General features: G+C 41.5%; 1 protein-coding gene across 1 annotated transcript; it reads left to right on the plus strand.

The window, feature by feature from the left end:
* The first annotated feature begins 128 nt into the window (after positions 1 to 128).
* Positions 129 to 13677, plus strand: LOC112566101 (F-box protein MET30-like). Its single transcript, XM_025242067.1, is given in 15 exon segments — positions 129 to 458; positions 731 to 1424; positions 5983 to 6153; positions 6291 to 6404; positions 8631 to 8709; positions 8938 to 9020; positions 9327 to 9470; positions 9624 to 9814; positions 10483 to 10583; positions 10586 to 10668; positions 10875 to 10988; positions 11309 to 11431; positions 11832 to 12010; positions 12236 to 12337; positions 12796 to 13677. Coding segments are annotated over 14 exon segments (1845 nt in total). The 5' UTR covers positions 129 to 458; positions 731 to 1187; the 3' UTR covers positions 12920 to 13677.
* Positions 13678 to 14652: the final 975 nt, after the last annotated feature.

A 14652-nucleotide genomic window follows, 5' to 3' on the forward strand; every position in this document is an offset into this window, starting at 1 on the left:
ATACACAAAATGGTTAAGTAAGAGATATATTTTAGTAAGAGTTGCTATATCAAATAGTTCACTTGACGATAACGACATACCACTGCAGAAAGAAATGCAACTCCTGAAGCAAAACCGAAAGCGAGTTATGTCCCTTGCAGTCAGCAGCGTTGCCAAGTAGTCGCGTCCTGTCGCTGAGTGGCAGCGTATGATCGACAGTCGCCCACTCTACGAGATAGGCGCCGAACAAACTTCGCCTTGACTCTAGTGCTACCAGGCACTCATCGCGGCAGCTAACACTTCTGCCAACTTTAAATGTAGAGGGGTAAGCGACTTTTCGTCTCATCATGGGCTTGGATTACTGAAGGACCAGCTTGAAAGCGTTGTCAACGTGCATCAACGGATATGGACGTTTTTTTAAAGTGACCAGCACTGACAAAACTTTTACGGACTAAACAGAAATAAGAGAAGTTGTGACAGTGAGTATTCATTGCCTAGACCTGTGTTTATGTCTGCGTCTCTCTTTCTGTTTCTGTGCTCTCTTAGTAAGGGTTCAGCGGGTGCATCCTAGAAATGTTTTTAGGAGAATCAACGGTTGGTAAACACTCTACGAAAGAAATGCTGTAGTCTGCCTTCATTTATTTACTGAGTTATTGTACTATGTGTAATCTCGTGGTCTACCTTGATTTCTTTATTGCGGCTGTTGTGTGATTGGCAATGCTGTAATGTGCCTTTGTTTAATTACTCACAGATGTATGGTCCGCGACGCTCACGGGGAAAGAAAGATAACAGATTGTTTCGCCGAGACGAGCTCTGACTAAAGTCAGCAACACAATACCCGGCAATAAGCCTGTTTTCGAGGCCAGGCACCTCGGTGACTTATTAACTCCACAGAATGGCACTCAAGATACAGACTGAAAGGTGTTTTTAGTTCAACTGCACTGCTGTGTTCTCGATACTGTCGGCTTGTCCTTTGTGCTTAACATTAGTCGGCAAGGACACAACTTTTTTTCTTTTCATTGCTGTATTCTCAAGACAGAACAAACGTTTTTCGCCACTTGCTCGTGTGTGTGTTTGTGTGTGTGTTGGGAGAGGGTGCGTGCACGTGCATGCGTGTGTGTCGTGAACAACATGAATTTGTGAGAGACTGCCTCGCTATGGTCTCTCCAGCATGACAATTTGTTAAAGAGACACTGAGACACTGCAACATGAACGCAGTCGAGTTCCTGGTCAGCCACAACGCCAAGGCCAAGAGGAGCACAGTGCTGAACGTTAAGCTCAAGGACCAGGTGAAAGGGGTTCAAACCCAGGCGCCAGACCCTATTCGACAAGAATCTCTTGTGTGGCGAGGACATGGTGGGAGACATCCAACTCACAGCAGTGTGGCATTTGATCGTCAGCTGGACAAAGTCTCCATCTGGTTGGAGCAGTGGGACCACGACACGGTAAGTAATACAATACATCTTTATTGTTTATTTCTGTTCACAACAGAGATAGAAACAGAACAACCATGCGAGAGACAGACAAACGGACTGACAGATAGACAAAAACAAGCAGTTCCACATTCTGTGACTGTGTAAATCTGATGTGACTGTTAGTAAATGCGCCGAGACCAATAGGTTCTGGAGTTTTCGAATTCGATCTTGTTCCCAGCGATGAGTCAGTTTTACGACTTATCTATTAAAGAGAGGAGATTCACACCACCACCAAAACCAAGAACAAAAACAAAGTCACGGCGCACGCACGCAGTCAATATTTGTTGGTCTGTTATAAATACCGAGCTCGGTAGAAGCGGATATGAATCTCTTTTTTTTTTTTGTCTACATGTCTTTGCAAGCCTGCTTTGCACTTACTAGACAAGCCCTTGAATAACCTTTCCGACAGAAACACACATCAGACAATTCTTTCGACACGCACGACAACACAAAGTCAGTTTGGAGCTCGCGCATATCAGGTGCCAAACAAGAGTCGTCAGAGAGGGGTGTAGGGGCTGGGCCATGGAGGGAGAGGGAAAAAATCGTATGATCTTAGAGGCAATAGCAATAAATGAAGAATCCAAGTGCGACACAGCATTTTGAGCAGTCTTAACAGGATCTCGCGGTACAGGGTCTAATAGAGTTTGAGAAATAGTAAAAACTAAGTAAGGAAGGGAGGAAGGAAGGAAGGAAGTTAGGAAAAAGTGACTTTAGCTCCAATGCCCGCTCGGAAGCCTTTCAAGCAGAAGATTTTTCAAAAGCTGTTACCTGTCACGTAAGACAAAGGACAACAACCTGTGGCCACCGCTTTTTTATTTATTTATTATTTGCTAATAGAAAGCAAGTTTAAATCGCCGAACCGATCATGTCCTACCACTCGTGTAACCAAATGGAAAAAAAAAATACAGAGAAGAAGAAGAGGAAGAATATATGCATGACGCAAGTCAGAAAGGAAGACGATATAAATGACCGTGGTGAAGACCAGTGTATTTCAAGGGACTGCTTATTGTGGTCCCAGTTTTTGTGCCGTTCAATACCCTGCGGCTCATAAAGCCAGCCCCATTTTTCGCTGTCGCCGTTCCTTGCTGCAAAGACCTTTTCACGCAGCGCTCTCTGACCATGGCGGCAGGAGAAATGGCTTCCGCGCATGTGCGATCGAGAAGGTCAATGGACGGACTTCTTTCATCTGAGGATTACTAGGGATTAGAGTGTGAATGAGATCCGAGGGATGATTTATTACCAGGGATCGGATTTTGTGGAGGCTACAAGGGCGGGCGCTCGCATAGTCGCTATTGTTCCTGCAATGGATTGTTTTCCAAGCTAGAAAGCCAGTAATCTACTTGGGTTTTATTCTCTTCTTTTATTTTCTTCTCAGTCTCTCTCTCTCTCACTCTCTCTCTCACACACACACACACACACAAAAATGCGTTCAGTCTTTGATTTCTTTTGCAACCATTATTTGCGTGACAGTCGTTCAGTCATGTCACAGTACAAGTGAATGCCGTTTCGCTATTCCTTCATATGAAAAAAAGGCTCCTCGTGCTCGATTCTTTTTTTTCTTGACAGCACTCAACGCACATTCATATTCAGTAAGTCACCTGTAAACACGACGGTTTTGCCATGTTCAAGAAACGAACAAAAATAACAACAGTAAAAGAAGGAGAAGGGAAGAGAGAAAGATAGAGAAAGGTTACAACCCCAGGTATATCTGCAGCACGGAAAATATAAAATGAAGTCGATCAAGAAAGACCTATACCAAGACTGTATCAAGCAAACAACATCTACTGAATGTATCAGCTAAATGTTCTTTTTAACCACAATAAGTACCAAACCCTTTCACAGTGCACTCAACTGGGTCAACGCCTACCTGTCGTCAAAAACGAGAGCAGAGGGGAGTCAGATAAATGCCTCAAACTACTCTCGATCTATTCCAGAAATGGATCATTGAACAAAGTATAGTGCTCTGTCATGTTTTGGTGGAGGGAGGGTCAACAGCCACTCGAGTCGCAATACCACACAGAAATAATGTAGTAGGATGTTGGCACCCATGATTTATGGGGATCCGCTAAAAGGTCTTACAATATGCCACTGCTCCCACCAGGAATTTACTAGCTGTGAAGTTTACGTTTCTACTGAACCTGGTTAGTATGCTAATGGCATGATTTTATTGTGTGACAAACTTTGTTATCAGGACCTCTGGAGCAAATCCTGGCGCACACACACACACACACACACACACACACACACACGCATAACACAAAAATATCAGCTAAGGGAAAAATAAACACACGCTTGCACCTGATAGAATTTAACACAACAAAGGGTGAAGGGGTGATTGTGATTTCCCGATACTGGAACCTATACATTTTCTGCTTTTCCTTTGCTTAAAAATTACTACTTGCGCGGCAGTACTGTCCTGTTTCCGTTACCTGTTGGAAAGTTTTTAATGGTCGTGTAACGTTGAAGTTCCTATGAGTGTGTGTGTGTGTGGAAAGAGAGAGAGAATTCTTCGTTAAGAGAGACTTACATTTTCTTATGCCAGTGTCAGTATTGCTTATCGATAGCCCTGTGAACCTGGTCCCACTGCAACACGTGTAAGTAGTTTTCACTGGTCAGATATGGACGAAACGTTTGGCGAAATCTTGCAAAGTTTTTACGTGCCAAACGAGGTTGCGGTTTTAGATACGCAATGCCAAACCTAGACAAGACCAGACAATCTAAACCGAGACTAGAAAAGTCACGTGAACTTTCCAGAACAAGTCAAGCCATACCAAGCCATGCTAAAACATGCTAGAAGTAAGCAAATCCAAAACCAAGTTAAGACTAGACAATCTAAACCAAAGACCAGGAAAGCCACGTCAAGATAAAAAAAAAAAAATCATTAACAGAGCTACAATCCAAGATAAGCCAAGTAATGACAAGACGTGCCAAGAAAAGAGAAGAAAATACAGGACAGAGCAAACCGTGGTAGGTCATGCCAGGCTGTCAAGCCAAACCAATACAAGGCAAAAAAGAGTCCAAGAGGCTCATTCATAACACGGGTATTAAAAACAAAAAGTACAATAAATAAATATGCAAATTTAAAGAATGCAAAACAGTTATAAGTTATCAAGTTATAAGTTATTACAATACGTACAGTGGAAATAATTATAGAAATATTGTTTCACTTATCAGATTTTTATCTGACGTGAAAGATATACCTCCTTTGCAAGGGGTAGGGTATCCTTCCTCTCCTGATATAAAAACTTTTGGGGGGAAGGGGGAACAAAAGAGGACACCAGTGGGGCACGAGGTTCATCTCGGTGCGAGAGCTGCTTCTCGACAACCGAGTCTTGCCAAAAGCCCTCGCTCCCAAGGATTGTCTGCTCTCGTCATAAGTGTCCAGTAATCAGCAGTCCAGTGAATGATAATGCCTTGAGCCTTTAGAATATGGCTGGCGCTGCCACACTTAATAAAAGAAATGGGCAAGCTAAACAAGGTAACATGACATGTATTGTACAAATGTAATTTTCGTAGGTAATTTTAGCACTATGGGGAGTCTCTTTATCTACTTTATTAAAAAAGAAAAATCATGAAAAAAAGAATTCACATGAACTCCGTTTGTTTGCTGTTACCAATGCCAGGTTTAAATTGAAAATATTACACTTTATCGCTCTGTGTAAACATTGCGCAGGAAAATATACACAAATTTAAGAAATATAACATTAATAAAGCATAAATCTTTAGTTTGTCAATATTCTTTGAAGAGGGCTGTAATATTTTAACGAATTCCAATCTGGTGGCTAATCTTAGTCCCACAGAAACACTGTTAGCAGCTAAGAAGCTTTAAGAGACTACATAAAAGCCAAGTATAAGTATTAATAATATTATTATATGTATTGTTAATAATATTATCATGTGTTTACATTATCCGAAAAGCAGTGGACTGGATATTCAATGGAAGGACTATATCTTTAGGGTTCTTTTCGTTCTTCGGTATTCGACTTTCTCTTTTCTTCTTTTTTATTATTTTCACATCCATTTGTCTTATTAACTGGTTTCTTGCTCTTTGCAAATTTTTGTCAAAAAATTTTGAATGACATTTGCTGTTTTTCAAGCGCTTAAATTTCAAATCGTAAATGGCATTAACTCACAAATCATATGAGCGGGATTTCAGTAGGATCTGGTACAACAAGTCACAAAGACATGAACTGTCTTGATTAAAAGTTACTGTGGAATGTTATCTCAGAGAGTTTGCACTTGCCAACGCTTACACATGCTCTCGTTTCTGAACATATCGATGGCTCTTTTATCGATAATGACAGACACTAAAAATAGTCCACTGCACGGGTGGCAAATGACGAAATACAAGAACATCTGGACAAATATCGTCCAACAGACAACTACCCAGATAACATTTGAACATTTTATAAACGGTTAAAAAAAAGTTATCGCGAAATGTTTGAATAATATTTGCAGCAAAAGTTTTTTAAATGTTAATTATGAAGAAAGAACAGTATTAATATGACTTCTCTTTGCATGCACACAGAAGTGCGCGGTTCTGGAAGCCATCTTGCGGCACAGCGGCTACAAACAGTTCCAGTTCCTGGCCACAGTGCTGCAGCCCTCCCTGCACCGGGACTTCATGTACGCCGCCAGCATCCGCTTCCCAGACATTGACTTCAAACCCATCAGCACCCACGTCTCGCGAGAACTGAAGGCAAGTTATTTTTAGAAACATTAGGTTAAGGGTCGAGGTAATTCCTTAATAGCAAACTAATTTGTCTCGTTCTGGTAAGAAAAGGTAAAACACAACAGTTTTATTTTTTGGACTATGAGGACTTTCTTTGCTTGTAGGAGAAATTATCAAGGCTTCGCTTGGATACATTTCACCGAGTAAAAAGTGCGTACCTGGATGGTGTGGACGGACTCAAACTCCCGAACTTGTGTAAGATTCACAGGAAAGTCTTCTAGAATCATCTCGTAAAAAGTAATTTATTTTTTGGAACATTTATTAAACCTGTAGACCAAATCGACTGGCCCCCATTATCAGTCAGAATTATAAACTGGTATAAAAGGCTTCAAAATGATAATCAAACGACCTGCATACTATGATTATCGTAATACTTTAACAATGTTGTTCAAATGTTACCTTCAATAAATAATTTGTACAAACATACTAATTTATAGAATAACTTGTTTTTATGATGTGTATGCTTTTTTTCCATGGACATCTTACCCCCTTGCCCATTACTACCACCAAGTACACCTGTATTCTTGCACGACATCCGAAATGAATAATACAGAATTGACATATAAGGTAAACATCCACCCTGACTGATGAACATGTCCACAAAATCAATCATTTCAGATCCAAAGTCGAAAAGCACCGGCTGGCCAGGTCCCTGATTGGAAGTTGCAGCACTCTGAGCGTCGGTAGCGAAGGTTTCCTGACGGATAGATTCTACCCCGATACCACCAGGTCCGTTCAGCCAGAATCAGTCAGCACGCGAGGAGCAGTGGCCAGGTAACTATACCCAGCACGACAGCGGAATCGTACCCGTGAAATCATGCCCATTTCTGGGTGGATAGCTGCCTAATCCCTCGCTTTCTCCAGAGACGAACGTCTCTGCTTTCTCCAATCCCAAGATAGGAGCGGTACGTAGATAAATTGCTTGGCGAGAGACCACAGCTACTTCCGTTTATGGTGTGCGCATGTCCAGCAGCATATCGGACTTTTATACATCGAATTTCGGCTTTTAATGTAGACAACATTAGCGTCGGAAAAAAAAAATGTTTACAGTACAATTCGAGCAACGTTGGGCAGAACATCCTCACAGAACGGGTGGATTCCGACTTTGGCCTCAGCACTGATCACGTGAACTGATTCCACCGTCCAGTCACGATGTACGTTCGTGTTTAGCGACAAGATGAGAACTTCATCATTTTCTCCCAGCACCCGGAGGACCTGTCGGTGGAGAGGGCATTGCAGCCTCGTTGTGCGCATGCGTCCCTTGAAAACTCGTAACAGCCATTGGCTCCGGAAGCAGACCGCGCTTTTATGCAGAAGATGATCGATTTGCGGGTTCGGCGATGAAGATATGGTGTGTGTGGTGTCAGAGAATCGAGTTAATTTGTAACGTGAACCTCTGTTTCGAATGGAAGTGGGGAAGAAAACAGGATGAGAAATCAATATGATATATTGGAGTCAGGTCCAATAAGTGATGTGTGTGTGTGTGTGTGTGTGTGTGTGTGTGTGTGTGTGTGTTGTGTGTGTGTGTGTGTGTGTGTGTGATTGATGTGAGGGAGTGAGAATTTTGCCTATTAGTAGTGATATTTGTTTCCTAGCTAGACGACAGCCACAGATTCCAGACGTCCAGGGTGGGCAATTAATTTTCCCCCGCAGGAGAATTGGGATGTTTTAGAGGGCCGGACTAAGTTAACTCTTTTCCTTCTGTATATATTATGTGCCCGAGCTGATCCCACAGAAAGCATTCCTCTCGGGGGCTTCCCAGTCTGGTGTATGCCAAGTAGCTCTCAGTCATAATCAAACAACAAAACTGCGGCAGGTTGCGTTAATGACCTCTCCTTATTTCTTGTACACACTGTCGTCTGCAATCTGTAGGAGTCTCCCACGAAGAAAGGTTTTTCTGTGCAGAACTCACATTATATTTCGAGAGGTCACGCAGCATTTCAAACCTATTATCGTGGCAGGTTCATCGACATGCCGGTCCGACGACATATTCAAGATGAAAACTTCCCGCGGAAAGAAGTAAACAAATCCAAGTCTTTAACAAGAGTACGAGTCTTTTGATCCTGAGCAGCCAGGTGTAAAGGTAAGGGCTGACAAACACTCCTTACCAACATTGTTAGTTGTGCTAACTGCTCATAGCTCACCTGCAGGGAGAGTCGTGACGTCAGCAAATAATTTAACATTAAACGGTTCTTTCGCCCCGGGTTGCTCTCTGGGTGTTAATTTTCTTTCAAAGGAAATTCTTCTGAAACTTTTGTGAGTGATCGTCATAGTAGAATGCTGACGACTGATTAGAGAAGGTTTAGAACAGGAATCGAAGTGCAGAGCAGGTGTCAGGTCCCTGTGGCACGCGAAATAACTATTATTCCCATAATTCAGTTAATGCTGCTAGTGTCCATAGCTTGTACAGGCGGTTCACTAAACTTCTGTCTTTGATATCACAGAGCACATGGTCATCGCGAGATGCAGAAATTCCAGAGGAAGGAATGCAGCTGTTAAAATGGTACACAAATTCTTGGAACGGTCAGTATTCTGTAGGCACATGCATGAGAGAAGGAATGAAGATGTAAAGCACTGTGCACATTGTAGACATGTTTGCAAGTCTGTTTCCCCTTCCCCTCCTGCACGCATGTTCACGTGTATTCTTGCTTGGCACACCATATTGTATAGTTTCCATCATATTTAAAGTAGCATACTTATTAAAGTCTAACAATTCTGTCATTCGTGTCTATATATATATTTTACTTTCAGATATGAAGAAAAATGAATTTCTACACAAGGTTCTCCTGAAGCTTGACCAAAGACAGCATTACTTTTTGTCAAGTATTTTAGCAGTGGGTATCTTGTATCACATTCTTGTGCTTTCTATAAATCCTCTTCATCATTATCCTTTAAAAATGGACTTCAATCGTTAATTGTTTTCTGTTCTTTTCTCAGACCAACAGATGCGCGCGCACATACGTATAGGCGCCATTAGCCTGTGTAAATCAGTAAATGAATGTTAGTGATGAGTAGATATTTCTCTTGAACTAACTCATCAACCTAAGAGACATTGTAGGTGTTGAAGAAAATACTGATGATATTGTGGAAATAACTATGACACCGTTAAGTCCCTCAGTGCACGTGCTTATCTCGTGCAGCACAAGCAGCACAAAGACTTCATCGTGCTTCTACCAGAGCACCTGTCGCTGAAGATTCTGTCATACCTGTCTCCTAGGAACTGGTCGTCGCCGGCAGGGTTGGTGTCTGTTTTCTCTATTGTTTTTATCTTTTTTAAATTCATGGTGAGAGATGCTATCAGTTCAAATTAACGTGACATAATGCCAATCAGATAATACAGATAATTAAGTTTTCTAGATCATGTTGGGTAAGTGTCACTAAGTCCATAATCATGACACACTGTCTACAGCTCTTAACCTCTCTGTCATTTCACGCAGGTGTGCAAGTCTTGGCAGAAGTTGGCCAACCACAACAGCCTGTGGGAGGCCAAGTGCAGAGAGGTCAAGTTGAAAGTACCGATATCGGACGACCCCATCTGGAAGCGAGTGTTTCGGGACAACCTCAACCTCCATCTGAACTGGAACAATGGTACTTGCCGCATCACCGATTTCAGAGGCCACACGCAAAGGTGGGGCAGACACATTAACCTCCTTCTTAACTAGGCAAACACGGACAAAGAGTTTAACCAAATTTAGCAAACTTTTTATATAATAACTGCCATGTTTAAACTTTTCTAGATTTGTTCTCAAGTCCGCATGCACTTGTACACAAAAGATGAATAAAAAAGAAGCAAGCTAAAGAGATAAGAGTGCAGAGAATAAATAAGAAAAACAAATAAAGAAAAGTAGAGATGAGCGGTGAGATAAATGAAGAAAAAAAAAAGTTTTACGTAGTATATTTGTGTAGTCAAATATATTGTTATACCCGATGTTTCTTAATCTGGTTTACATTTCCTGCTTTTAGGCTAGTTAATCGTCCGTTTTAATGGCTGGATGTGTTTTGTACATCATAGCGTGCCATTTCTAGCTGTTTTATGTTTCATTTTCCAGTGTTTTTTTTTCTGGTGTTATAGTGGGATATAAATGCTTAAAATTAAATTAAAATAAATCCTCCTCACTAAATTCAACGTTCACGACAACTTCTTCACGTGTCAATAACAATGATGACAATGATGTCAATGACAATGATCAACTTTATTTGGTCCCAGTGGGCAATTTAAACATGGAATCATTATTACTCATTATTACATTATTGTTGCTCATTATTTACATATTGAAATTGTGGGGGCATTACCAGCGTGCTGACGGTGACCTTCGACAAATCCCGGATCGCCAGCGGCAGCGGCGACAAGACGATTCGGGTGTGGGACATCCAGACAGGACAGCTGCTGCACGTGCTCAGGGTCATACTAAGGGTGTCTGGTGTCTGCAGTTCTTCACAAAACATCTTCTTGTCTCCGGATCTTTCGACTCCACTATAAAGGTGTGTAAATAAGTTTTTTTTTAATTCACAACAAAAACAAAACGAATCAACAACAAAGCTTTGAATTTTTTTCTGGAAACAGCGATGTCGATGCACGTGCAAACAACACCTATGACAATGTGTGCCATATCCTCCCTCTCCGTTCTCAGGCGTACTTCTAAGATTTATTAAAGCATGTTCCATGGTTTTGTGGCTTGACTGGACAGGTTTGGAACCTTCGAACTGGAAATACTTCACGCACGTTGCTAAGCCACTCGGGACCGGTGTGGGCACTGGCGCGACATGGCAATCTCCTGGCGTCTGTCTCACAGGATAGGACGGTAAAGGATGGATTCTAAACTCCTGTTCACACATCTTGTTTTCCTTTGTCTTATTTTCGCTAATTTTCTTTTTTGCATTTCTTTCTTCCATCTTTGTCTTCTGTCCAGTTGTTAGTCTTTCATCATCCCTTCATCCTAAATGCACAGTCTTTTTTTTTTTCCTGGTCTTACTTTTACTCCTTTGTTATTTTCTCCAGTTTTTCTTTTTGTTTGTTTTTGTTGTTGTTGTTGTTGTTGTTTTCTCGTTGTCAACTTTATCTTCCGCCCATACATCCCCTCTTCGTCCGTCATGTTGTTATCTTTGTTGTTTTGCCGTGCAGGCCAAGGTTTGGAACATCAATCGCTGCCGGCTTTTACACACGTTGACTGGTCACAACGCCGCCATTTTCTCCGTTGACATGAACGAGTCCGGAAGCACGGTCATCACGGGGTCAGCGGATCGGGTGAGCATGCGCTCATACTACAGTTTAGCTCCGTTTGCGTGGCAATAAGACCCTTCACACCCATATACGTTCTCATAAATAGTAACGTCTGTCATTCTTGCATAAGAAACGAAACAAAAATTCGTACATCCCGATAACGACTTCAAAGTACCTCTATAATCATCGCCATCATGATTATCGTCATCATCGTCATTATCATAGTTAGTATTAAGATACGTTACATGAGCAAACTCTCAAATCCTGTGATCAGCTGTTAATATCTAACACAAAGCCTAAAACATGTCTGCTATTAATTATTTGGTTTTTGCTTTTCTAAAACTCTTTGTCATACTGTGTTGAAAAAAATAAATCAAAATTACTGGAAGAAGTTTTGTGTCACGTGTTTTCTCTCTGATGTCAGAGCGTGCGCTTGTGGTCGGTTGAGACTGGAAAATGCCAGAAGGTCATCTGGGTCAGCCCATCCACCTCAATAATGGCGCTCAGCTACAGCCAGGGCTATTTCGCGTGTTCCTATGGCAACACAATATGTCTCTATCGTGGCACGAAGCTGGTCAAGACTTTCAACGAGCACTACAAGCGGTCAGTGTCACATGCGCTTGCATGAAGAGAGGGAGAGAAAGGAATACTTTTTTTTCCATGTTTCGTTTCTCTATATCTCTTTCTTTTCACTCACTATTTCTCTTTACAGCTTTTAGCAATTTTGTTAAAAGAACTCGCGTTGAGATAACTGGCTTTAAATAATTCGCATGAGATAATTGGCTCAGAATAATACGCGTTACCTCCCCCCATGTGTGCTTGATGCAGTGTGGAGACATTGCAACTGAGAATCGTGGATGCAGAGACAGGAGAGGGCATGCTTGTCAGCGGCGGTCAAGATTCGATGGTCAAGTACTGGGATGTCTCCAAGTGAGTACAGATCTTAATCTGCTTTATTATTTTTTTTTCATAATTTCATACCTTCCTACATACTGGGCAGTGTTTTGACACCATCTAAAACCTTCTTTACTGTCGGCAAAGATATAAAAGGACAAGGTTGTAAAGGCGATGAAGAGACCAGAAAGAAATAGAAAAGGAAGCAAAAAATTAAGAATCATGCAGGACGGTAAGGACAATTAGAAAATCGGCGACGAGGTCGATGTGTAACCTGATAGTGTTCGTCGATGTACAGCCAATTTTAATGTTTGTCATTGAACAGCCAGTTCTAGTGATCTTCGATGCACAGCTAATAATGTTAATTATCGTAATTATCTTTTTACTACTAGTTGTAGTTTCGTTGTTTGATAACCATGTGTAATGCTCGTCATTAACAATCGATTGTAGTGTTGGCCATCTGCACAGCAGGTTCCTTTCTCTCTGTCCGCCAGAGACGCCAGCATCCAGACCTTTTCAGGTCACGCGGAGATGGTGAGCTGCATTCACTTTGATGAACTTAGAATCGCTAGTGGTTCCCACGATAACAAACTACGACTGTGGGATTTCAACATCTGAATAAGGAGTAGCCTCTTGCCCATGATGAGTAACCTCCCGTGCCTCATCTCATGGGAGACTCCACTCACTTGGAGATGATGCTGCTGAAAACGATGACAATCAGGCGAAGGATGCCTGGCAGAAGCAGTCGTGATGCTGACAACAACCATGGCTATTGTAGTGACAACGAGGACAGCAATGGTGATGATGGCTAGTCTCTATCCATATCATGGCGTCTGAGCCACCAGCACAATGAAAGGCTCTCAAGCGTTTCTTTGTACCTCACCGGGATTACCTCGCTTGACTTGATTTCAGTTTGCGCTTGTCATTCACTCAACTACAAATATGCACTTGTAACATGAAAGCCCAAGTGCCATAGGCTCCAAGTCTGACTTGGTCACCTGAAGCTGTTTACCATGACTTTCAAGAATGAAGTGCCATTCTTTGATGTTTTCCAGAAATGTACGTGTGTATGTGTTGTTATAATGTGTAAGTGATGGTTTGTGCATGCCTACTCTGTTAAGTGTGCACATGTATGTGCATGCCCGTGGATGTATTTGTCTTTTATACGATCCACAAATCAAAACTGTCATGTCAAAATAGTGCGCCTTTCACCGCTTTAACAAGTTAAAATATAAAACAGTCTTTGGGTTAACTTTTAATAGAATAAAACATTCAACTGTCCCTGGCATAATTGTTACATTGATTATAATATGCAAGTCTGTGGCTTACTGTTGATATATTAAAATATTGAGTTTGTGGCTTTTGTCTCAGACTTCTTGATTCAGTCACATACATTTACAATAAGGTATAGATGAATACAATTAATATGTCGAAAGGCTATAGCTACACAGTCTCGGCATAGCTACTCGTGCTATTCAGACGCGCCAGTACCAATTAAAAGATTTTAAAACTGTCTCTCAGTCAGTCTATAGCCTATCCGAAAGCAACCCACTAAGGTTCGTCTATTAAAGTTCTGTACAGAAGACAGTGTGGCGAGCTCCACTCCCTAGCTGTTTGTGTAGGCATCTTATTATCTGTTTATGCAAAGACCGTCTTCAAGTGTAGAAAATGGCGGCAGTGGCAGACGACGCTAGAGAAGTCGACGTGGACAGTTTTGATTACGTCCAATTGTAATTCCTGCCGCGAGGATTACCAGACGGTTTTCCAACAGATACTGACAGCAGGTGTCTATGGGGTTCCGAGGGGAATTTTCTCTTTATAGCTACACAATGCATTTTATACTAATATACACAAAAGAATGCAAGACCGTGTTTCTACGGCACTCACTTGAGTTGATCTTTGACCTTCTTGCCCCATATGCAAATGATCCAGCCTCGTTCCTAATACATTTCAACTCTGTAGTACAATGCATTCTATATGCATAGAATGGAATGTATAGCTAAAGAATGCATTCTCTACTTATAGAATTGAATTTTATAAATATAGAATGCATTTTACACGTTTGAGTAACTAGCGGGACTAGAACTAAAATACCACTAATCATAAAGAACATCTCAAACTATTTGTTTGTATGCGAGTGTTCACTTGTCGGTAAACACGGTAAGATACACCGTGCAGTCAAGCAGCCATGCATGAAGTTCTCACCGGAGCACGGACAGCCAGTGTGAAAGGAGAATGATATAGTACAGTATAAGGGAGGCAACCAGACAATTCGTTATGCAAAGCCTCTTTGGAACTTGGATTTTTTTAATTTTTTTTTATAAGATGGACATTGGTATCAAGGAAGCTAC

The sequence above is a fragment of the Pomacea canaliculata genome, linkage group LG6 (genome assembly GCF_003073045.1).
Source record: "Pomacea canaliculata isolate SZHN2017 linkage group LG6, ASM307304v1, whole genome shotgun sequence".
In the NCBI taxonomy this organism is placed as follows: domain Eukaryota; kingdom Metazoa; phylum Mollusca; class Gastropoda; order Architaenioglossa; family Ampullariidae; genus Pomacea; species Pomacea canaliculata.